The sequence below is a fragment of the Conger conger genome, chromosome 10, assembly GCF_963514075.1.
Source record: "Conger conger chromosome 10, fConCon1.1, whole genome shotgun sequence".
NCBI classification, from domain to species: Eukaryota; Metazoa; Chordata; class Actinopteri; order Anguilliformes; family Congridae; genus Conger; species Conger conger.
The window spans coordinates 25,209,469-25,234,193 of record NC_083769.1 but is presented as its reverse complement, the minus strand read 5'-3'; the positions used below and the strand labels follow the sequence as shown (position 1 = coordinate 25,234,193).

At 41.7% G+C, this 24,725-nt stretch overlaps 1 protein-coding gene, 1 long non-coding RNA gene and 1 pseudogene across 2 annotated transcripts; 2 read left to right on the top strand and 1 right to left on the bottom strand.

The window, feature by feature from the left end:
• LOC133139505 (signal peptide, CUB and EGF-like domain-containing protein 3) overlaps positions 1-24,725 on the top strand; it is a 370,116-nt pseudogene that overhangs the window by 26,934 nt on the left and 318,457 nt on the right.
• On the bottom strand, positions 1,550-18,173 carry LOC133138309 (class I histocompatibility antigen, F10 alpha chain-like). The gene is made up of 9 exons (XM_061256945.1): positions 18,151-18,173; positions 17,239-17,293; positions 12,464-12,482; positions 6,224-6,487; positions 5,261-5,527; positions 2,815-3,105; positions 2,503-2,613; positions 2,355-2,408; positions 1,550-2,253 (listed from the first exon to the last, which is right to left on the bottom strand). The coding sequence occupies exons 4-8, from the start codon at positions 6,411-6,413 to the stop codon at positions 2,368-2,370; spliced, it is 900 nt and encodes a 299-aa protein (XP_061112929.1). The 5' UTR covers positions 6,414-6,487; positions 12,464-12,482; positions 17,239-17,293; positions 18,151-18,173; the 3' UTR covers positions 1,550-2,253; positions 2,355-2,367.
• Positions 19,725-21,583, top strand: LOC133138315 (uncharacterized). Its single transcript, XR_009709716.1, has 3 exons — positions 19,725-20,129; positions 20,498-20,563; positions 21,196-21,583. It is a non-coding gene; the product is annotated as an uncharacterized LOC133138315 (long non-coding RNA).

Genomic DNA, 24,725 nt, shown 5'->3' with positions numbered 1-24,725 from the left:
TTCATGTTCACATCAACAATTAGGATGGGGAACAAAATGTGATCAAAATGACTTTGACCGTGGAATGATTGTTGGTGCCAGACAGGGTGGTTTGAGTATCACAGAAATGGCTGATTGCCTAGATTTTGCAAAGAATGGTGTGAACAACAAAAAACATCCAGTGAGCAGCAGTTCTGCAGACAGAAACGCCTTGTTAATTAGGGGTCCGAGGAGAATGACCTGTGGATAGGCTACAGCAGCAGCAGCAGAAGTCTAATGAATACCTAATAAAGTGCTCACAGTGTGTTTGTGTGCATATATTTCTTGTCCATCATTCATTTTGGAGTCCACTGTTCAAAAAAAAAATGCATTTCACGATTTTACCTTCCTCTCCCTGCATGGAGTGATGGCTCTGCAGCAATACTGAAACAAACAGCTGTTTCCCCCAGGAGGGCAGAGAACATCATGAGAGTGAGGGTGTGTGTGTGCATGTGTATGTATGTGTGTGACAGAAAGGCGCTTACTCAAGAGGACCATCTAGTTTATTCACCTGCGCAATCTGAAAGTCCCCTTTTGAATGATTTGCCACCCTGCATGGTAACGGGCTATCACTCAATCTAAAGAGAGACACCAATCAAAGAAAGAATAATGTTTATTTAGACTTTAGAATGGTGGTCAGGCTTCAATCATGGAGGGCTGTAAATATCTCCTGGCACTTGTGATTACTTCTAGTCATAGATTGGCCATGCCTTGATTCCAAAACCTAAACCTGCTAGAAAGGAAACGGCAAGAAAAACAACATTGCTTCCCTCCAGGTTGTGGGTTTTATAGATTTAGAGATTAAAGCATAATGCCTGGGGAAACTGAAGATCGACAAACAATAACTTTTGGGCTGCAGGGAATTGCATATCTCCATCCAGGATTCAAACTGACAACCATCGAGTCCAAACTGAAGGGGACTTACCACTACATCACACACTGAACACCTTCTCATTTGACAGTTTAGCAACTCCCCACAGTGAAAAGCCTCAATTGGACTCGGACTGGAATAGACCTGTTTGTCAAAGGGGGTCCGCCAACAGACTAAACATTGGCATTGACATTCCAGAATGCACTACAGTGTCCTTACACACTCTGAAATAACCCGCCAAGATGCACATACACATAAGTGTCTCTACATTACAACAAGGACATCATAGATTCAGAATCAACACAGATGAAATGGAAAGGAAATGTGAACTGATGTCCCGTAAAAAGTGGATCCATGCAAATCCATCCATCCATCCATTATCTTAACCTGCTTATCCTGAACAGGGTCGCAGGGGGGCTGGAGCCTATCCCAGCATAAATTGGGCGAAAGGCAGGAATACACCCTGGACAGGTCGCAGGGCACACACACCATTCACTCACACACTCAATTTAGGCAATTTAGACTCTCCAATCAGCCTCACCTGCATGTCTTTGGACTGTGGGAGGAAACCGGAGTACCCAGAGGAAACCCACGCAAACACGGGGAGAACATGCAAACTCCACACCGAGAGGATCCATGCAAATAAATAAAGGAAAATACTTTGGTTGCCTTTTTAAAAAAAAAACATTTATTAGTTGTGCAATTATGAAAAATAGTACTAATTAAAAAAGACTGGAAGCTCAAGATTATTTACAATCGGTTTCTGTGTGCCTGTATTGAGATGCGATCTGAGTTCTATCTCTCTGTCCGATCCTGTTCAGCTTTCACCCCCAAGACAGGTGAGGGATGAGTACCATTGACCTGTGAAGCTTTTCAAACACTCGCCAGATCTCTTTTTCCCACAAACTTGGCCAAAGAAAAAAATGTAACATTACTTACTAACATCCATATACATAAAATTCTAAAATTCTAAATATATTTATAAAAGCAGAATCATCAAAATAAAGATTACTTAATAATCAATAAAGATTGCATCTCTAATACATACAACTGCATTCCCTGCCCTTGTGTTCTTGAAGTGCGGTCTCCCGAAAGGAGCTACTTCACAAGGACCCGAGTCCTGACATCACGTTCTTGGTACTGAGAAACACTCTCCGTCTCTGTCTCTCATGTCCTTCTAATCAATGACATTATTCAATAATAAAATATACATAACTGTAAATTGTATATGCAGAATAACTTGACAGGTGTAAATAGAATAAGAGGTGCTGCAGACTATATGTTGTTACGCAGATAATAGTACACTTGTGCACTTGATGGCAGTGGTGTGAACAAACAGGAACATGAAGCTGTGTCTTCTGACTCTGAAAATGAGAGGACAAACTATCAGTGATACATCTTCTAAAGGGACAGAAGACCATAATGTAGACACTGCTAAAGGTAAATGCGATATTTATGCACTTACCTTTAGCAAGCAGTCATGATGCAGAGTCAACTCTCAGAAAAGAGGTCGAGGAAACTACAAAGTGACCGCAAAAAGACAAAATGATCAAGATAAAAAAATGTTTCACCCTTTCCCCATTCAAGACATCCCCATGAATATTGCCTCTCACCTTTGTGTCTCCTCTTACAGAGGACAAATACAGGGATGGTAAAGACAAGAACCAGAACCAGCACTACAACCAGAGAACTGATGACTGCAACATCTGAGCCTTCCTCTGGTACTGAAAAACAGTGCACAACAGTGAGATCATCAGTAAATGAATTATACACAGGCCATGAGGTTCTACTTCAAACTACCACTGGGTTATGCTCATGGAAAGTAGCAGTCTTAACAAATGCATAATTGTGCAAAATGCAGTGTTCCACCCTGTCCCAATGATTCTACAATAATGTGTTGCAAAGCTTATAATTATCTGAAATACCCCAGTTTATGTCCAGCTTGTTGTCCAGAGTAAGATGTGTGAAAGAGCAGGTGTAATGATGTCTCTCTCTCAGTTCCTCTGAACAGATACTCAGGGTCCTCCTTGTCTGGTAGGTCCCATCTCCATTGGGTAACACCTCCCCCAGAATCAGCTCCTCATCTGGGATGGGATGGCCATCTCTCAGCATGGTCAGGTTGATGTGTCGGGGGTAGAAGCCCGTGGCCAGACAGCTCACCTTCATTTCTCCAGTCTTAATGCATAGCTTGTGGATCAGCCTGACTCTGGGGCGCTCTGGAGGGGCAAACAGCAGTGCATTAGCCAGAGAAAGGGAAGTTATACAGCAATGCAGGGAAGCAGAGGTTTAAAATGTATGATTAAAATGTACACCATTTTGTTAGAAAAGGACTGTCACATAAATGTAACTACTGCACAGCGTAGCACCCACAGTACTGCAACATACACTCACTGAGCACTTTATTATTCATGTGATTATCGAATCAGCCAATCTGCCTTGTGTCAACATTCCAGGCTGGTGGGGGTGGTGTAATGGTGTTTTCTTGGCAAACTTTGGGTCTGTTAATACCAATCAATCATCACTTGAATGCCACATCCTATTTGAGTTTTATTGCTGTCCATATACATCCCTTCATGGCCACAATGTGTTGATCTTCTAGTGGCTACTTCCAGCATGATAATGCCCTATGTCACAAAGCAAGTAGTCTCAAACTGGTTTCATGAACTTGACAACAAGTTCAATGTTCTTCAGTGGCCTTCTTAGTCACCGGATCTGAATCCAATAGAACACCTTGTGGATGGGATGTGATAGAACAGAAGACAAATCTGCGGAAATTGTGTGAGGCAATCATGTCATGGTACAGAATCTCCAAAAATTCAAAATTCAATATCTTGTGGAATCCATTCCACAAAGAATTGAGGCTGTTTTGAGAGCAAAAGGACCAGTGTTCAGTGAGTGTACAAAGCCACTGCTATCCAGAAAAGGCAGTCAGAACATATTTTTACATTTTAAAAAAAAGAAAAAAGGGCAAAGAGGCTGGTCAGCAAGTTAATAAAATGAAGGGCAGGCCTGGGCAGGTTGGATCCAGGATACTATCCATGTAGATGATGGGAACTACAACATCAACCATGATAAGGGGTCTTCCCCAGCTCCCCTCAGACCCTACACCCCTGCCAGACCTCTTCGTTCAGCCTCCACAGGCCGCTTGGCACCTCCACCTCTCCGAACCTAAGAGCGTCTGCCAAATGCCATTAATGTAATGTAATGTAATAAAAAAATAATTTAAAACATATTAAATGTCAAGTTAAATGTGAATGTATTGGGACAGTGACACAATTTTGGTTGTTTTGGCTCTGTATTCTAGCATATTGGATTGGAAAATAAACAATGAAGATTAATGAGATTAAAGCACTGTCAGCTCTGAAGGCATTTAAATCCTTATCAGGTGTGTGTAGGATTTACAGCTACATATTCCCCATATTTTCAGGCAGTGGTTTTCAACAGTGTGCTGTGTGGCAAGGTCAAGTGTGCCTTGAATTTTTGAAGGACCAAATCAATTTTTATATAGCCATGCTAAAAAATTATTTTATGTGCTCTGGTATTGTTTCCTAACAATGAACAACGTTAGGTCATAAGCACTTATTTATAACTTCTACCTCAGATTCTTATTTAGTCAATTTGGCTGCGGAACTTTGTTGTACATCAACCAGGCAATACCATTGCAGCCAAGACATATTGTAGCAATGTTAACACATTAATGTTAAGAGTAGTTTTACATTGATTTCAGTTTTGTACAATGGACAGGTTGCACATATGTTAACACCGGCAGTCATTCCATGTTGTGCAATTTCTTGCTACAATCCATTTCTGTAAATCTTTTTTCATAAATGGTGTGTTTGTATGTGTGCAGAGTTTGTGTTAACAAAGTATATAATAGGCAGTTGAGAATCTTTTTTTGCCTTCTCCTTCTCAGCGGAAATGAATCATCTTCATTCTGACATCCTTGGACAACTGTTTAGAGGAACCTATGATTGTTGACATGAGACATGCCACGGCAGTTGGATACTTCAGAAGTCATGGAATTTCAGTGCTGGAATTATACTCGCCTGACTCATTGAAGCCCTAATGGGTAAATCACCTGGGTCTGGGCCTTAGGAATAATCTTTTTTAAAAGTAACAAATAATTATCCAAAAGGGTTCCCAAACTTTTGCACAGGGTCTTTTTCCCTTTTTTATCATGTATAAACAGTAAAAAATTAAAATTAAAAAGCAATCTTGCTTTAGAATTTGCAGAAAGGTCTCATGTCCCAAATTTCTGCACCCCACTGCTATTATGGCCACAGGAAATGTAAGTCCAGCAATTCCAAACTGTACAGGATATCAGGGTATAAAGAACATGTGCTTTAGTTAGGTGTTTGTAGGTTACTTTACCTTTTCTTAACACAATGTTCTTCTCTTTCCCCAGATAGTACTTCAGTGTTTGGATACAAATAGGCCGATAAACATTTGTAAAATCCATTAGATAGGATGCTTCTTTCTTTGTGGTCCACATAAGCTGTGGCCATAGAGGGTTGACTGTGCGATTATGCATGTCGTAATGTGCCACTTCTGTTCCATCATAAGCTTCCCACACCATGAGCAGGCTGGACTTGTCATTGTCCAGCACACATCCACCCAGCATCTGATGAACATGAACTCCTTCAAAACAAAGAGAAAAAAAGAGGCAAATAAGCCAAGAGTCTCAAACATCAACCTACTTACATTCTTGATATGCTTTCATGAAAATGCAATGAGAATATCTGTAGTCTAGTGCCCTCCTCAATTGCATCCGTGACCTAATTTTTTGTGAATGTTCCTGTTAAGGCTGGTCTATATTTTGTTGGGGCGACTGTCACTGCAACCAGTTTATACTTCATAAATTAAATATATTCTTAATTAAACAATGACTATTGCAATGTTGGGCAGTATTGGAACGTTCATGAACATTCTGCGATTTCAGCTGAGTGATGGGAGTATAAACCAGCCTTTACCCTACATTTACTGGATTTATTCAGCTCGGCTATTGTCCTTTTTATTGCAGATGCTGTAACTGGCTCTATGTGTCAACCTGCATATGAGCATCACCTATCATTTTTGAGCTGTAGTTTTTTTAATCCCAGATTATTTTAATCGTTTCCCACAATTAATTCAGATTAGAGGGTCATCCAGTCTCTGAACAATCCTCTGACTGAGCAAACAGGAAATGTACCAGGATGACCAGCCACCATGCTGTGGAGAAACCATTGCCCTTCTGTATAATACTTTAATTAATTTTAATGTGGCAGTTCAGGCCACATCCACATTCAAACGACCAACCTGTACATGTCAAACACCTGGTTGTTGCACTCAGCTCACCTCCAGTGTGATTGGAAAGGAGGTTTACACGATGTGCTGGATTTCTCATGGTATAATAAACATATTCCATCGCAATGTTTGCACCTTCAAGGATAAAATCTTCAACTACATTTGTTGAGCTCAGTTGGCTTCGAGAGATAACTTTCTTTACGTTGCAGTCATAGTATAACACCTGAAGATCATCCAGCATAACCACTACACTGAATTCTGGGAATTGGGTCTGTCCGTATATAAATGTTGCAAATGCCCAGAGAGAGTGTGACCCTGTGGGGAAAGAAACAATCATTAGTAGAGTTGTGAAGGGAGGAGAATATTTGTTTCATCACCAGAAATACGTATTGCATTACATTGTTAGGACTTCCCTATACAACTGCACATGCAGCATTAAATCCTTACGTCTGCTACCAAACTTTGCAAAGACAACTGTCTGTGTGTGCGTGTCTGTCAATGAACAAAGTAATCATACATTTTATTTTCCCTGAACAGAAAATATAAAGGACTATAAAAAAATAAACTCCAAAAGAAAATACATGTTAAGAATGAAAGTGAAAGATTAATCTCTTGCTTCAAGGCTTGAGACTTAATTCATAAACTTTTAAAAACAGTGCTTGATCAAATTTGTGAAAAGCCCAGACTGGGTTTTGCGGGCATATTAATTTCACAGTTTGGAACAGTAGAAAGAAATATGACATAAAACTGCTTTGTATTTATTATGTAAATGTATACAGTGGCCATAATTTCTGACTGGATAAAATTAGGCACTAAATAATCAGGAACTGACAGTTTTGAAATCAAGTTCCACGTGTGTTTAGAGACTGGGCCTTATTAATTAAACTTGAGCAGAATTAATGTGGGATTCATCAAAGTTTTCAGATTTTCTGATTTTTTTTGGGATTTAATAGGGCATACAAGTCATAGCTTAGTTAGACCTTCATTGCTATGGCTGACCTCTCTTTACACTACATTTATATTTATTGCTTTAATAGAATATTTGGTGAATGGCATAGGTACTAGGAGAGAGCTATCTTCAAAGCCAATTTCTTTGGTGAGGCTCACGAGTCGGTTATGACCATAGACCGTATAAAAATAGTTGTGACAGCCCAGACACCTCCTTTTGAGTTTGTTCACAATGAAGCCAGAAGATCCACAAAACATTTCTGTCCAGTTCCAGAACATTTTCAGGTGCTTTCCATCCTCAGCTTCTTGGGGACTGGCACAGGACAGTGAAAATAGATCACCGTTGCCCTCCTAGGTAATTGAGCAATTATTATTGAGACAAATTATAGAACATTTTTCACATTACAAATGGATACTCATGGTGGTACCTATGTTTAGGTAAGGTGGACTGCCTTGACATAAGTGATGCTATATTGAATGTAATATTGTAAGATAAACGGTTTGGGAACCATAAAAATTAAGAAAGTGATTGTGTGGTTATGAATGGATTATAGTTACAGTATGAGGTAAAAAAACAATATTGGATGATAATCTTTTTTTGTGTCTTTTGCGCCAAGTTAAAACATGGGTCAAATTTTACCAAGTAACACAAAAGGCGCGTGCCGCTTTCTTTTCTAACACTCTCAAGACTGAAGTCCGCTCCGCGGGGCAAAAGTACAAAGACAGCAGGCAAAGTCGTGGTACAGGCAGGCAATGGTCAACAAAACAGAAGTCAATAATCTTTGGTCAATAAACAGGCTTTATCGTAACATGTAGACAATGGCTTGATAAAACCGCTCAAAAGTGCACTGACAAACAGGGGGCAACAATTTCACAAAGATATGACAAGAAACTGAGCTTATATGCAGGTGTAGACAGGTGCAGACAATTAGCTTGAGAGCAGCATGTGAATGGAAATCAGGTGTGGAGGAGTGACAAGTTAACAAGATAATTTGTAATCGTTAGTAATAAACCTATCCTGCCCCAGCGTTAGTAAATCAGTAAATGACATGCACAAGAAACGCAAGGTAAACATGAACACATGGTTAGGACATTAGTATTACCCAATCCTGAGTAGATTAGTAGGAAGACAAGGGAAATTGAAACAGTGAAAGTGTTATACATGAAATACACAAAGAAGTGTATGCTAATCAATGAACAGAACAACATAACATGAAACAAACATAAATCGTGACATTAAATTACATTACATTATTGGCATTTGGCAGACGCTCTTATCCAGAGCGACGTACAACAAAGTGCATACCCATAACCAATTCGCTGAAAGACCCTAGAGCAGGGGTCACCAACACGGTGCCCGCGGGCACCAGGTCGCCCCCAAGGACCACATGAGTCGCCCGCAGGCCTGTTCTAAAAATAGCACAACTTTAAGTGAGCTGCATCTAAAAGCTGCATCTAAAATTTAATTTTATTCTGTTGCTATTTTTTTTTAATCACACTTGCATTTATATAGATTTAAAAATGACAATATCTTAAAAATATGTTTATTATACATGAAGTTTAGATAGAGTAGGTCAGAATTCACCTAAACTTATTTCAAAGGTCAGTATTGTGCGCGTGCCCTTAGTATGACTCAGTACCCATGAAGTAGCTCTCAGTTTCAAAAAGGTTGGTGACCCCTGCACTAGAGGGAAGTACAATTTCAACTGCTACCTGTACAACAAAGATAAGGAAGAGGGCCAATTCTTTTTTTTTTTTTTGAACAAAGAAACAAACAGAGCAAAAGTGACCAAAGTTAATTATCCAAACACTGCTTACCTAGCCAACTAAAAATACCGATACACAAAGCAAGTCACAGAGACAACAATTAAGGTTCACAGGGAGGTAGGGAGGGATGGGGAGAGGTGCTGCTTGAAGAGGTGTGTCTTTAGCTTGCGCTTGAAGGTGGGGAGAGATTCTACAGTTCTGACCTCAACGGGGAGTTCGTTCCACCACCGTGGAGCCAGAACAGACAGTAGTCGTGAGTGACATAACAAGTTTGCAAAACAGTGACATGAATAAACTATATAAGGTGACATAATAGAAAATACATTGTAAGAACTAAACATGAAACGTAACATGACATGACAATGAAACGTAACAAGAAATAAAACATAAAAACGTGGCGAGACTAGACTAACATAATACGTGACATGAGAATAACGTAACTAAGACAATAACTAAACATAAAACATGACATGGCAAGCACGGGTGGGCTTGCAGGATGCAGGATTTTTATCTTGCTAATATTATAAAACAAACATGTTCAGTCAATACTATGATGCACTGGCAACCTGTGTCTGTGTCCACTTGTATTTGTTATTCTAAAAACTAATCTGGCCTGTTCTGGGCATGGCCTTTGTTATTTCTGTGCTGTGTCTACCCTATTTGAGACTCATTGTCCCTCTGTTGTGAGTGTAGCGGGCAGAACTGTACCCGCATGGTAGGTGTAGTGAATGCAGGCTTCTGCAGATGGCTGGAAAGTCAAGGATCTGGGTCCTAACTTGTTTCTAATTTAAGGATTTTGCAATGTCACAGCCCTAACCTGAAGGGTTACTTTAAGGAAGTGTGTAGCCCTAGTGGGGGGGTGTGTGTCCGTGAGCATCCTAGCAGCCTCCCGCACTCCCTCCCCCTGACAGTCAAGAAAGAAGACGCCCCTACTCCTCTGACTGAGAGGATGCAGACTGATATCAAGTGAATCAAGAACAAAATAATAGGAACACATTTATTGACAGAGACCAGATACGAGCTAAAGTAAATGGATAGAAATAAAGTGATTGCAGCTGTATAGCAACTATTATCACTTTTTTTCAAATCCAAGATTCAAATCCCAAATATATATAAATTTGTAACTTACCTTTTATACTTTAAGAAATTGTAGTTTTTGTATTACTTCCATAAGTGGATCCAAAATGTTTATGAAATCTCATGGGAACCTTTGATTCTTATCAACTGTGGCATCAGGTATTTATTGCGTGGTGTCACCCCTCAAGAAGCCTGCTCTGAGGGGAAAGACATGAAGACTGAATCCCTGAAGCAAGCAAACAGCACCCTCCTGGAAGCCTTGACCACTGCTGAGGTCATCACAGCATTCAAAGAATGGGAGGAAACAGAAACAGAAATCCCGGAATGCGAAGTTAAAGTCCATGATGAGCTACTTACATCGGGTGGAAACAATCCTGTTTTTTGTAGTGGCAACTCGGAATGCTGACCAGGAACTACATCTGCAAGCTGGAGAAGCACTGAGCAAGCTGTTCTTTGCCATGGACCTCATCAAGTACAAGTGACTCTGGCCCAGATACATCGCAGACATGCATGACATGAGGACCAATCACCCTCAGACCTGGGAGGAACTATGAGCAGGCACCAAGAGTGTCATTGCCTTTGTGTCTGTTGGGGCAGACAACGCGTGCGAACATCTGAACAAGCTGATGAAGATTCGCTCTGGGATCATTGGCATCTCCAACAATGCCAATGCCAGACAAAGATTTTTCTTGGTCAGACCAGAACTTTCACGTCTGTCGAAAGAGTTCAAGAGTCAGTTCGACATGGAAGCTGACAGAAGCACAGAGCAGCATGAACTTGGGCCAAGTGCAGGCAAGATCAAAGCAGCCATACTCAGTCATGGAAACCCCTTTGCCACTGAAGGGGACAAGCTGCACAATGTGGTCACGCATGCCTACATCCCAGATGAGTATGTACCACAGATCTTGAATCCTGATGTCACTGGCCAGAAGTTGTATGAAGACTATGTGTCAGAGTGGATCAATGGAGATGTTAGCCTCTTGGCCTCTGTGAAGAAAGAGAACAACAAGATGTTCCTGTCTGGGAACAAGAAGATTACAGTGAAACTCAGAGACAATACTGTGGATCTGAAGGAGACCAAGGACCCGGTACTTTCCAGGTCAAACCGAGACATCAACCTGAAAAAGGTCGGAAACTATCAATTCACTCTGACATGAAGGGCACTGTTCGCTCCTGATGGAACAATCCTGCCAAGCCATGATAAGTCCAAGTTAATCCATCTCCTCGAGAAGCTGACCAGAGCAGACATGCCCTATGAAGACCATCAGCCACCTCAAGCTGGAAGTGCTACCCACCAACATGCAATGGATACAGGATTCACAGACCCCAAATCTACTGATCAGCCAAGTCGGAAGATAGTACCGGTGGATGGCATGTTGCTTGTGCAGAAGCTGAGCAAAACACCAGCCAATATAGTGACAGTCAAGGATCTGAGTGGCTGCTTCAATGACAGACTGATGTCACTAACACGAGATTATGATGAAATCATCCTTGTTTTCGACACATACAGGGCAGATTCTCTGAAGAGTGCAACCAGAGACATACGAAGACAAGGAAAAGCTTTCATCCAGTATGAAGTCAGAGACCAACATCAAACATGTCGCAATGAGCAGGTTCACTCATCGAAAATAACCTGACACTGTCACATAACTACGAAGACTGCCTTACACTTCTTCCATCAGCCTAGAAACGTATGACTATTCTCTTCAGAATGCCGCCATACATTCCTCAACTTTCCTTGTCTTCCTCCCTCCTGATTGCTTGACTCATCAGTCTCACCAGCCACAGACTGGCTAAAGAGATGCCCACGCATTGGTCACGCTGGCCATGCATGGATTCTAAAAGGGGAAAGCTCCCAAATATAAAAGAAATACAACAGATTCACATCCATATGGCTCGCAGAAGCTTGACAATAACTTTAATATCAAGCAGGTTGTCAGTTAAAACCAGATCAACTTGCCCTGTAGGTATGTGCATTGCTGGAGAAGGCGAGGCATGCCAATTGCATGTTACTAATCAAACTTCCTACCTTTGACTATTTTTATACCTCCTTTGTATTAACCGGTTTTGATTTTACAGTAGATAGAGATACTAGTGCTAAGTAGGCTATTTGTTGTTTTTTAACACAAAAGCGGGTATTTGCATGAAAGCAAGTAGGGAAATTGTTCAATTCGCTAAGTAAACCCATTCCTATAGCAATGCATGCTACTTAACCTCACAAACCTCTCAGGCGCCAGACCCCATTTCATTCCAAAACTTGTGGAATGATAAGTTGATAAGTTAGGGGAGTCCTGGAGAGCTGTTCTGTGTTCTGTGCCCTTGCTGTGCACCCGTGATAAGCGCAAACCCAAGGATCTCACAAACATCCACAACTGTCAAGTGCCTGGTTTCCTTTCAACTAAGTTAGTGCTTTACTTCAGATTGCAATTATCATGAATAAATCACTATAGGTGACAAGCGAGCATTTGCATCAAGTACATGAATAACAAGAAGTTTTACCTGTGTTAACAGCTGTAGCCTGTAACAGAAAAAGAAGCGCAGTTATTCCTTTCATAGCTTCAAACTTCTCAGAAAAAATCCTCCTAAATTGAGTAGTTCCAAATCATTCAAAAGGGGACTTTCAGATTGTGCAGGTAGATAAACCAGATTGTTTTCTTACTCGTAAGTAGACCATGTATCGACACGCCTTTCAGTCATGTACTGCATGACGTAGCTCATCTAAAAGGCAGGCAGCCTCTTACCCACAGATGGAAAATACACCAATTTAAATTGCATCATGGCTTACCTAAGGCTGACATTGGAACATTTATATCATTGGTTTACTAGCACTACCAGTTACCTAAGGCTGACATTGGAACATTCATATCATGGGTTTACTAGCACTACCAGTTATATTGCAATCTACCATCATTGGGCCTCATTTATCAATATTTTCAGAGATCTGTGTGCAAATTATATTACATAACATTAATGGCATTTAGCAGATGCGCTTATCCAGAGCCACGTACAGTTGATTAGACTAAGCAGGACACAATCCTCCCCTGGCCTTGCTCAAGGGCCTAACGGCGGATTTTTAAGAGATAGTCACAAAAAAGAAAAAGCTTCTCTGAAGCGGATATTGAAGTTCTGTTAATGGAAGTACAGCAAGCCAAAAACATACACCGATTAGCCGTAATATTAAATGGCTAATCTGCTTACACCAGTTTTTTGATGATTAAAATGCTTTAAACTGTATTCATGCGTCTATAAACACTTGAGTCATGTCCGTGCCCCTTTTTCTATTTTTCCTTTTCACAACAGTCCTTTCCCCCCTCTCTTTCCTTATTTCATGTCTCTGCCCTTCACTCCATATTTGGACTTTCTTCATGTTATTTGTCAATTCCTCTCACCTGTTCCTCATTTTCTATTCCCCAGCTCTCACACCTGTTTTTTGTTTAGTTAATTTGTTAGTCCTGCCTGTTTTGTTCTCTGGTTGCTAGTTTGTGCAGTCTGTTTCCTTTATGTTAGCTTTGGACTCTGTACCTCTGCCCCGTTTCTGGAAAAATCTAAATCAAATCAAATCAATATTTGGTGTGACCACCCTTTGCCTTCAAAACAGCATCAATTCTTCTAGGTTTACTTGCAGTTTTTGAAGGAATTCAGGAGGTATGTTATTTCAAACATCTTAAGAGAACTAGCCACAGTTCTTCTGTGGATTTAGGCAGCCTCAAGTGCTTCTGTCTCTTCATGGTAAATGGTTAGCATTTATATAGCACCTTTATCCACAGTGCTGTACAATTGATGCTCCTCATTCACCCATTCATACACACACACTCACACACCAACAGCGATTGGCTGTTCAAATTCAAGGCACTGACCAGCTCGTCAGGAGCATTTGGGGGTTAGGGGTCTTGATCAGGGACACTTCAACACAGGGATCGAACCGGCAACCCTCCAACTGCCAGACGACTGCTCTTACTGCCTGAGCCATGTCACCCCCTACCTCTTCATGTAATCCCAGAAGGACTTGATGTTGAGATCAGGGCTCTGTGGGGGACATACTATCACTTCCCGGACTCCTTGTCCTTTATGCTGAATACAGTTCTTAATGACATTGGCTGCATGTTTGGGGTCATTGTCCTGCTGCAGAATAAATTTGGGGCTGTAAAACCCCACGCTAACATAACGGAATTTAGCGCGGGCCGAAGGTATATGCATGCTTGTCCTTCTGGTGTTGCTGGAAGAATATTACTAGGGTTAAATAATAATGGAGAGTCTAGATCAGCCAATGAATAAACTACGTTACAAAGACAGTATTACCACTCTGCCTTCCGCTCTTTACTGGTCCGGGCTGCAAGAATCTCCACAGTAGGGCCAATACATTTACCTTCGTTATCTGACTCCATTTAAGATATAATTTTGCTGAATTGCTGAATCTCAGTTCGGCGGAGAACTCAGAGGCTGAGGGTCTAGCCAACACAAAACATGGACTACATTTGACATGGTAGTTGCGAGCCCAGGTCGGCGTGCATTTAGAGTTCTCCTTAGAGCTAACTTAACAGGAAACACCCATGGGTTCCCTTCGCATCAAATTACAAGAGCCATGCACCACCAATCCTTTTTATGGGCCGAACTTGGCTGCCTTTCCCAGCTTGGAAACACCACTAAAGTACCAAGCCCCACTGATCAGTTGGTCTTTGGTCAATATTGTCCCCCTGAGTATTCAGTTGTAATTTAGGCTGAAAAGGTACAAGATGAATTAGAGTCATGGAGATCACGCAAGTTACAAATAAAATAATTTATTCACAGACAGGTAGATTAGCTTTAGAATACCAATAGTCAATTACAAAACACACAAATTAAGAATAGAGATAGAGTAAATAATCATAGCAAGCTGACCAGCACATGACACCAAATGTTAGTTATTACTGGCTTACAGGGCCAATCAGATGCCTCCCTGATGGTATAGTATGATGGATATCTGCCTGTACTTCTCAGCATTGAGGAGACCATTAATTCTGACCAAATCCCCAACTCCATTTGCAGAAATGAAGCCCCAAACTTGCAAGGAACCTCCGCCATGCTTCACGGTTGCCTGCAGACACTTGTACTGCTCTCCAGCCCTTCGGCAAATAAACTGCCTTTTGCTACAGCCAAATATTTCAAATGAACTCATCAGTCCAGAGAACCTGCTGCCATTTTTCTGCACCCCAGTTCCTGTGTTTTCATGCATAGTTCAGTCACTTGGCCTTGTTTCCATGTCAGAGGTATGGGTTTTTGGCCGCAATTCTTCCATGAAGACCACTTCTGACCAGACTTCTCCGCACATTAGATGGGTCCCACTGGTTTCTGCCAATTCTGAGCTGATGGCACAGCTGGACATCTTCTGGTTGCGAAGGGAAGCAAGCAAGATGTCTTTCATCTGCTGCACTAAGTTTCTTTGTGCTTCTTCAACAGAGCTTGGAAAGCACATCTGGAAACCACTGTCTGCCTTGAAATCTCTGCCTGGAAGAGACTTTGCTGATGCAGTATAACTACCTTGTATCTTGTTGCTGTGCTCAGTATTGCCATGGTGTATGACTTCTAACATTAAACTGTCTTCAGCAACCTCTCCTTGGAAGCAGAGTTTGGCTGTTCCTCACAGTTTTAACCCTCCTACGCAGCGGTTTCTGTTTCAGTTGATGATTGCGTTTCAACCTACATATTTAATTGATCCTGTTTGGTATAATTGGTTAATCACACATCTGATTACATGCCTACAAAATCCCTGACTCTGTGTACTTAGAAGAATTGATGCTGGTTTGAAGGCAAAGGGTGGTCACACCAAATATTGATTCGACGTAGATTTCTCACTTTGCATTTTGTTAATTGCTAAAAATAAACGAACATTTCTATTTTTGAAAGCATTCTTACTTAAAAAAAAAATGTCACACCTGCCTAAAACTTTTGCACAGTATTGTATATATTGTATTGTATCATATACTTAAATATTAAGTTTTTATAGACAAGTGTATACAGTTTAAAGCATTTTTAATAATGAAAAACTGGTTTATTATGGTATATTATTAATAATATGGTATATTATTCCCGTGGTGTAAGCAGTCATTTGTTAGAGCTGTGGAAAACTAAAGACGGGCAATATAGTCTGTTGTAAACACTTTCTCAAGTAACATGCACTATACAGGTAAAAAGAAAATGGTTTCACATTTCGCACTTACCTTCCCACAGTGATGTCTGCAAGGCAGCGGTTTCTACAGTGCGTGTTACTTTAGAAAGTTTACAACAGCTAGGCTATATTGCCCGTCTCTAGATTCTGCAGAGTGAAAAACAAAAAAAAAAACATCCTGTGAGCAGCAGTTCTTGTGGACAGAAATGCCTTGTGTGTTACAACACTTGTAGTTACTTCTAGTCATGGATTGGCCTTGCTTCCAAAACCTAAACCTGCTAATAGAAAGAAAACCGCAAAAAAGCACTGCTTCCCTCCAGGATTTGGTTTCACACCCTGCTTTAGTGATTAAAGCATAATATTTGGTGAAATTGAAGATTGACAAGCAATAACTTTTGGCCTGCAATCAATTGCATATCTCTATCCAGGATTCAAATTGACAACCATTGAGTCCAAACTGAAGGGGACTTAACACTACATCACACACTGAACAGATTCTGAGCTGACATTCTCTTTTGACAGTTTAGCAACTCACCACAGTGCAAAGCCTCAATTGGACAAGGACTGAAATAGACCTGTTTGATAGAGGGCATCTGCCATAGAGAACAGCCATAGGAATACAGTACAGCAGATGGCAGGTTTGAATAGATTAAACATTGGCCTTAAAGTTTCAGAATGCAGTACAGTGTCCTTCCAAGAGAGATGGGGACTCAAGTCGCACTTGAGCCGCACATACACTGACTCCAGACTCCAGAATTATTGATATGAAATATATTCCTTAGTCAAAACACTCAACATTTTACGCGCCACACAGTGCGCCTTTTAGTAGTGTAACCGGGTGCATACATGTAAGGTTCAACCTTAAGTATGCCCAGTCACACAATATAACAGAGGCCCCCTCTACAGTTTGTTAATAACAAGACAGAGATGTGGTCTAAGTTAAATGCAATTACTTTATTAAATCAATTCTGATGCTGGAAGGCAATAATGAGGTTGACAAATGCTCATATTCATATAAAAATATATTTATTTTGAACATCAATTTTACCAGAATAAATATGGATAAAATAGATTGATGTAAAGGTTAAGGATGGTGGGTGACGACACTGATGTGATGGGGCATACTCACCTTCAGGGCTCCCAATGTGCAGTTACAACCCAGTGCTCTCTCACAGCAAGCCTTACTGCAAACAAGGTGATACTATGTGATTCAGGTGCCATAAACACCAACACTCTATAACACGTGAGGAGGGTACCCCTATTGACCAACCCCGCCACCAATCAGCGCCGAGCCCACCATACAACAAGACAAGTCCTGGAAGTCCAATGAATAACCTAACTACAGCCTACCTATACCAGTTGCTTCAATACATGAAAATAAAGAAAACAAAGGCAATAGAAATGTACGAGTGCGCCTCTAAGAAGCCACGCCAAGAAGACTCCAGGCACGGAGATGTAATATAGGCTACACACCTCGCGCACCAGCCGCTACGCACCTTAGGTCGTCCGGCCAACAACTAGTCTATAGCCATGCAACGCGGGACACTAGCGAACGTGCTCGACAGCAGGCGGGTTCCGCCTGCCTGACAAGCGCAATCAAACGAACTTCAAACAAAACAGCACCGAGGCAAAACAGCAGTGACTGTTGCACCTACAAAGTGAAGAAATAGTCACTGTTAATCTGGTATTTTATAATTAAAATTCAATCGGAATATACATACAGCGAAACGGTACATTACCAAACAATCCGTGGAATTCTAAGATGTGAGTTCTTACTTCCGTGTTTCGGAGAAGACTCCGCAAACAGAAGCATGTTAATAAATAGAAGAGAATAGAACGTTACTGCCGATGAATGCCAAGTAATTACAGCTATAAAAACATAGCCCACCTACCGAAATCAGGGGACAGCTAAATCGCGACGAATTACCCAACAGACAAAGGACAGCAAGCTGCAAGCTGCAACCAAAGCATTGCGTTAGTCTGCGGAGTTCCGAACCCACGCAATATTATCAGGGCGGAAACAGAATAGATGTTGTCTTACCTCTGGTGGTAAGGCAGGCAGACATGAGGGGAGGACGAGACAGGAAACAGGAGGAGAAAGGAAAAACATTTAAAAGGTAGGGAGCCAAGAGATTGGTTCAACAGATTAGATCCTGCCGGTGCCACTCCCCCCACCCCAATTACAGCGAGTCTAACTCGCCTTGTTACAGTAGTAACCATAGCAACACCCTACCTGTATTTCCTGCAGCATAGCTCACTAAGATTACAGTTCCGCATGTTATGGCCTTTGAGTTTAAATAAGTCAGGCTCATCGAGCCAAACAAATTGATTGCATCTAGCAGAATGTGGAGAATTAAAAGAAACGATGCGGGAGCTACCACGTCAAATTTGAACAGACATTTGAAAACTCATAAGGAAAGGTAAGTCAGTTTACCAGCACCGGAGCTGATCCCACTGCTGTATTGCGTTAATGTAACTTGGCTAAACTGTTGTGTTGGCCAAATGACGCATTTCAGACTCAGTATAATGTTCGTGTCACCATTTCATCAGCATAACAGAAGCGCATATTTTCTTATTTTCTTGATTGCCAAGTTGTAGCGATGTTGGCTTGCACTTCAAATGATTGATCTTGAAAAACTATGCTACCTTACGAGCATAAGGTACAGTAACAATAAAACAAACTTCTTCAGGTTGGCTTATAAAGCCCCGTCATTGTCAATGTAGTTCACACAAGCAGCTGCGTCTTCAATAAAAACGGCCATGTAATGGGATTTTGATCTGGAGCCTGATCAAGGCTTGCACTATTTTAAAAACCTTTCAGTATGGTTTTTAAGATCGATATGCAAGCAGGACAGCGAGTGGTTTTGAATGTCTTGTTAGGTGAGGTAATGTACCAGTTGCGTGGACATTGTTTGGTATTCCAGTGTCATACAAATATTAATGTATTTTCGAGAGAGCTTGTTTGTAATTTACTTTAAAGGTACAATAGGTAAGATTTTAATGTTAAAATATTGTTACAAGACCATTGTAAATCCCTTCCTATCATTGAAAAAGGCTCACTGACATGTTGACTCACCCTCTACCTGTGTTTATAGTCCTTAAATTCCATCCATCCATTATCTTAACCTGCTTGCCCAGAACCCACAGGCAATTTAGACTCTCAACTTGGATCACACCGCCACCGCTTCCACTTGCAATGGATGACCTAATCAAGTTATACTTTGCAATCGGATTTAGCAATAAGGAAATACTCTTGATCTTAGCCCAGAATCACCATATTATCAAAAGCATCCGGACTTTGAAGAGACATTGCCGTAAACTGGGTCTATTCAGAAGAAAACAACATACTGATTTGGATGAGGTGATCGCTTTTGTGCATCAGGAACTACAACACAATGGACAGATGCAAGGATATCGCTGGTTACATCTACGGGCAATTCAAATGGGATTTGTGGTACAGCAGGACACAATACGACAGATCATCAAATGAATTGATCCTCAAGGTGTGGATCTTAAAGAGCGCAGCGTCTTAGGCGCAGGCAGTACAACACTAAAGGGCCTAATGCTCTTTGGCACATGGACTCCTATGACAAATTGAAGCCATATGGTATAGGGATTAACGGATGCATAGATGGTTTCAGTCGTTTTGTTGTTTGGATGGAAGCTTACACAACAAACAACGACCCCAAGGTTATAGCTGACTATTATATGAAATGCGTTACGCGCTTGGGTGGGTGTTCAGAGAGGATTCGTGCGGACAATGGCACTAAAAATGGACATGTCGCTAACATGCAGGTGTTTCTGAGGAGAAACCACACCGACACCTTCGCCAAAGAGAATAGTTTTATTTATGGACGCAGTACGGGCAATCAACGTATTGAATCCTGGTGGGGAATACTGCGCAAACAAAGCGTTCAATTCTGGATGAACATGTTCAAAGCTCACCAAGACAATGGCCACTTCTCTGGAGACTTTTTGGATAAAAGCCTAATCCAGTTCTGTTTCCTCAACCTCGTTCAGGTAAGACATCATTTGTTTTCCTTCTCTCTCTCTTTCTCTCTCAGCATACACGTGTGTTAATATAAGCCTATGTAAATAATACATTTAAAGTTTCTGACACCTGCATCGGGTTTGAATGAATCCAAAGTTAACCCTCTGGGGTCGGCATCGTCGCTGGTGACAAGGGCAAGATCAAATCAACTTTCTTTTCTATTTGGATGATTAACTTTGTGAGATTTTACCATACATATGCAATGAACATATTGACAGAAACCTTAGAATCTTGACTTCGTAATGAACCAATTGACACATAATATGAATTGTTTTAATATGTTTGAAAATAGATGAATAAAACCACTGCGAAACCACTGTTTTTATTTTATTTTCAGAGATGAAAATGCAGAAGAAACACAAAGTAGTAGTATTACACCACCAGCTGAGGAAGAACTGCATGAGTAAGTGCATTTCTTGCGTGTGTATTTCAAATGTGCTGTATTGCAACTTCTCTGTGTTCGTCTGAATATTCAGTAATGCGGGTTTGTAAAATCCAATACTCTAACCATTGCATCTCAAAACAGTACATACGTGATGCTAATTAAATTTTAGCTAATGTGGTTTCAGCATAATTTATAGCTTGTATTATTAGCATTAGTTTTTATTAGTAAAGATAAATAGTTTTTTCTTGCGTGTGTATTTCAAATGTGCTGTATTGCAACTTCTCTGTGTTCGTCTGAATATTCAGTAATGCGGGTTTGTAAAATACAACACTCTTACCATTGCATCTCAAAACAGTACATACGTGATGCTAATTAAATTTCAGCTAATGTGGTTTCAGCATAATTTATAGCTTGTATTATCTAGTTTTTTTATTTAGCCGAGTTCACGGCCAGCGAAAAAGCCATGCAGGCGTCGCAGCGGGCCTCCACCAAGCTCACAAGCTCCACCAGTGTTGTCATGGGAAACGGAGAATGTTGCTGATGTGGCTCCACCGGTGATGCGTTTCCATCCTACGCGGCACCTGGAGTGCAACTGAGTCCGGCACACACGCACACTCCACTGGACTTGTTCAAATTATTTTTCTCTACAGATGCTGTCAAGACACTCTGCAACAACACGAACAAACATGCTGCCAAGGCAAAAGCAAAAGGGAGCAAGTACAAGTGGACTGACATTGGAGTAGAGGAATTCTACAAGTACATTGGACTATTATTTTACATGGGCATGATAAAGTTACATTACATTATTGGCATTTGGCAGACGCTCTTATCCAGAGCGACGTACAACAAAGTGCATACCCATAACCAGGGATAAGTTCGCTGAAAGACCCTAGAGGTAAGTACAATTTCAACTGCTACCTGTACAACAAAGATAAGGACAAGGGCCATTTTTTTTTTTTTTTTGAACAAACAAACAAACAAACAGAGCAAAAGTCACCAAAGTTAACTATCCAAACACTGCTTACCTAGCCAACTAAAAATACCGATACACAAAGCAAGTCACAGAGACAACAATTAAGGTTCACAGGGAGGTAGGGAGGGATGGGGAGAGGTGCTGCTTGAAGAGGTGCGTCTTCAGCTTGCGCTTGAAGGTGGGGAGAGATTCTATAGTTCTGACCTCAACGGGGAGTTCGTTCCACCACCGTGGGGCCAGAACAGACAGTAGTCGTGAGCGTGAGGTGGAGGTTCTGAGAGGGGGAGGTGCCAAGCGGCCTGTGGAGGCTGAATGAAGAGGTCTGGCAGGGGTGTAGGGTCTGATGATTTTTTGCAGATAAGCTGGGGAAGACCCTTTAACTGCTTGGAAGGCTAGCACCAATGTTTTGAATTTGATGCGAGCCATGACAGGCAGCCAGTGGAGGGAAGTAAGCAGGGGGGTGACGTGTGAGTATTTGGGAAGGTTGAAGACCAGACGAGCTGCTGCATTCTGGATGAGTTGGAGGGGTCTGATGGCGGACGCTGGGAGGCCAGCCAAGAGGGAATTGCAGTAGTCCAGGCGGGACAGAACCATCGCTTGGACCAGGAGCTGGGTCGAGTAGGGGGTGAGAAAGGGGCGGATTCTCCGTATGTTGTAGAGGAAGAACCTGCAAGACCGGGTCACCGCCGCAATGTTCTCGGAAAGGGACAGTCTGCTGTCCATCACCACGCCGAGGTTCTTTGCACTGGGTGACGGCGTGAGTGTGGTATCCCCGAGAGAAATGGAGAGATCCAGATGGGGAGAGGTATTAGCAGGGATGAATATCATTTCAGTTTTACCTGGGTTGAGCTTTAGATGGTGGTTGTCCATCCAGCTCTGGATGTCCCTCAGGCAAGCAGAGATTCGGGCTGAAACCTGCGTATCAGACGGCGGGAACGAGACGAAGAGTTGGGTATCGTCCGCATAGCAGTGGTAGGATAGCCCATGTGCAGTGATCACAGGGCCAAGGGAGCGAGTGTAGAGAGAAAAAAGAAGTGGGCCAAGGACTGAGCCCTGGGGAACTCCTGTGGCGAGGGGCCGAGGTGTCGATACCGAACCAGCCCAGGCAACCTGGAAGGAGCAACCAGAGAGGTAGGACTCAATCCAGTCCAGGGCTGTGCCACAGATGCCTGTTGCTGACAGGGCAGACAGGAGGATGTTTTCCTTCCGCCAGCAATCAATTTGGTTCAACCAAATCAGAGATTACTGGCGGAAGGAAAACATTTTTTCGATCACATTCCCGGCAACCATAATGTCAAGGGACAGATACAGGTCTACTTCCTGGAATGTACACATGAGTGATCCAGACAAGGACCAAGAAAATGACAGGAAGCGGGGAACACCACAGCAGGACAAGCTCTTCCGGGTCAAACCTCTCATGGAGACAATTCAGCAAGCCTGCCAAGCTTTCTATCATCCTCGCAGGAACCTTGCAGTGTATGAAAGCACGGTAGCAACTAAAGCAAACACAGGTATGCGACAGTATATGAAAGAAAAGCCAACAAAGTGGGGTTTCAAGTTGTTTGTGCTTTGCGACTCAAGCAATGGATATACTGTGGATTTTGCAGTGTACACAGGAAAGAACCACTTTCAGACAGGACAAGGGCTTTCATATAACACTGTAATGTCACTTGTGAATCGTAATTACTTGGGTTCTGGGTATAATGTGTATATGGACAATTTCTATACAAGCCCAAAGCTCTTCAGGGACTTGCACAAACAAAACTTTGGTGCTTGTGGGACATATAGGGACAACAGAAAGGACTGTCCACGCACTGCCTGTAATGCTCTGACTAAGAAGTCAAGAAGAGGAGCTCTGAGGTGGATAAGGGAGGGTCCTCTGGTGTTTGTGAAATGGATGGACACACGAGAGGTATCTGTCTGCTCCACAATCCATGCAGCCTTCACTGGGGACACAATTGAACGGAGGGTGAAGCAAGACGGTTTCTGGATTACCAAGAACTTTCCATGCCCCTCGCCTATCATCGATTATAATGCACACATGGGGGGTGTTGATCTGTCCGATCAACTGATACAGTATTACACAGCACAGCACAAAACCATGGTATCGGAAATAGTTTTTTCATTTTTTGGACATTGCTGCAACAAATGCATACATTCTGCACAGAGAACTGTCATCACTGGGACAGCAGGATGCAATGACACACAAGGCTTTTGTGGAGGAGCTCGCTGCACAGCTGTGTGGTGTCTCACAGAATGTACCAAAAAAACCTCAACCGGTCAATTGTGATCATGTGCCTATGCCTACAGCCACACAGACTCTGGATGCCAGCAAGATGGCGTCGTATGGTCGCAAGATGTGCACACTTTGCAGGATGGACACTGGGAAAAAACTGAGCACTCCTTGGAAGTGTAAAAGCGGTGATGTCCCCCTGTGCTTGCAGCTGAACAGGAACTGTTTTGAAAAATGGCACGCAAAACCTTGATGTCTTTGTGAATGGCATCTTCATTGCACTATTTTGCACTTCTGTTTAGATGCCAAACTGTATTTCATTGTGATAGGACTTGGGCAGTGACAATAAAGTTGAATCTAATCTAATCTAATGTAGTTTGTGTGGTGATTTCAATTCAATTTCCTGAATCAGAAAATGTATTTGTTTCTGTCTTCTAAATGGCTCACTGAGTATTGCTTTGTCTTAGAGGTAGGGAGGGGTCAGGCCAGGTGTGAAAAGCCTACTTACCTGGCAGGACCACATACCTCATAAATATTCATTGAAGAAAAGCCATTAGCCCTCCCATTGTCAGCTGCTGCTGAAAAATAGTAGTGACAACACTACTTTTGTAATTTATTTTATATTTCTAATTGGATTTCCAACAATATTTTGTCATCTTTTGATACCCAAGACCGAGATGAACACGTTTCAGTGATCCAAAAATTCAGTTACAATTGTTTAGTGTGTGTTTTTATTCAAGTTCTATGCGTGTTCAAAACTACTGTTTACATTTTGTGTGATTCTAGAGCAATTTGCAACCAACATATGACTCTAACCTACTTACTGTTGCCATATTATTGTAGTTGAGTTTGTGCTCAAAACAAAGACATGAAACACATTGGAATCACTGTATATAAAGTTAATTAAAATGACACAAATGTCAGAGCATGGCACAGTCACCAGTTTTCCTCATTTTGCCATTGAGACCCCAGGG

Coding starts and splice junctions, on each gene's coding strand:
- LOC133138309 (XM_061256945.1), bottom strand. CDS start 6,413: ATGCTGGATGATCTTCAGGTGTTATACTATGACTGCAACGTAAAGAAA. Junction 5,528..6,223: donor CCTTTCCAATCACACTGGAG/GTGAGCTGAGTG, acceptor TTTGTTTTGAAG/GAGTTCATGTTCATCAGATG. Junction 3,106..5,260: donor GAACATTGTGTTAAGAAAAG/GTAAAGTAACCT, acceptor TTGCCCCTCCAG/AGCGCCCCAGAGTCAGGCTG.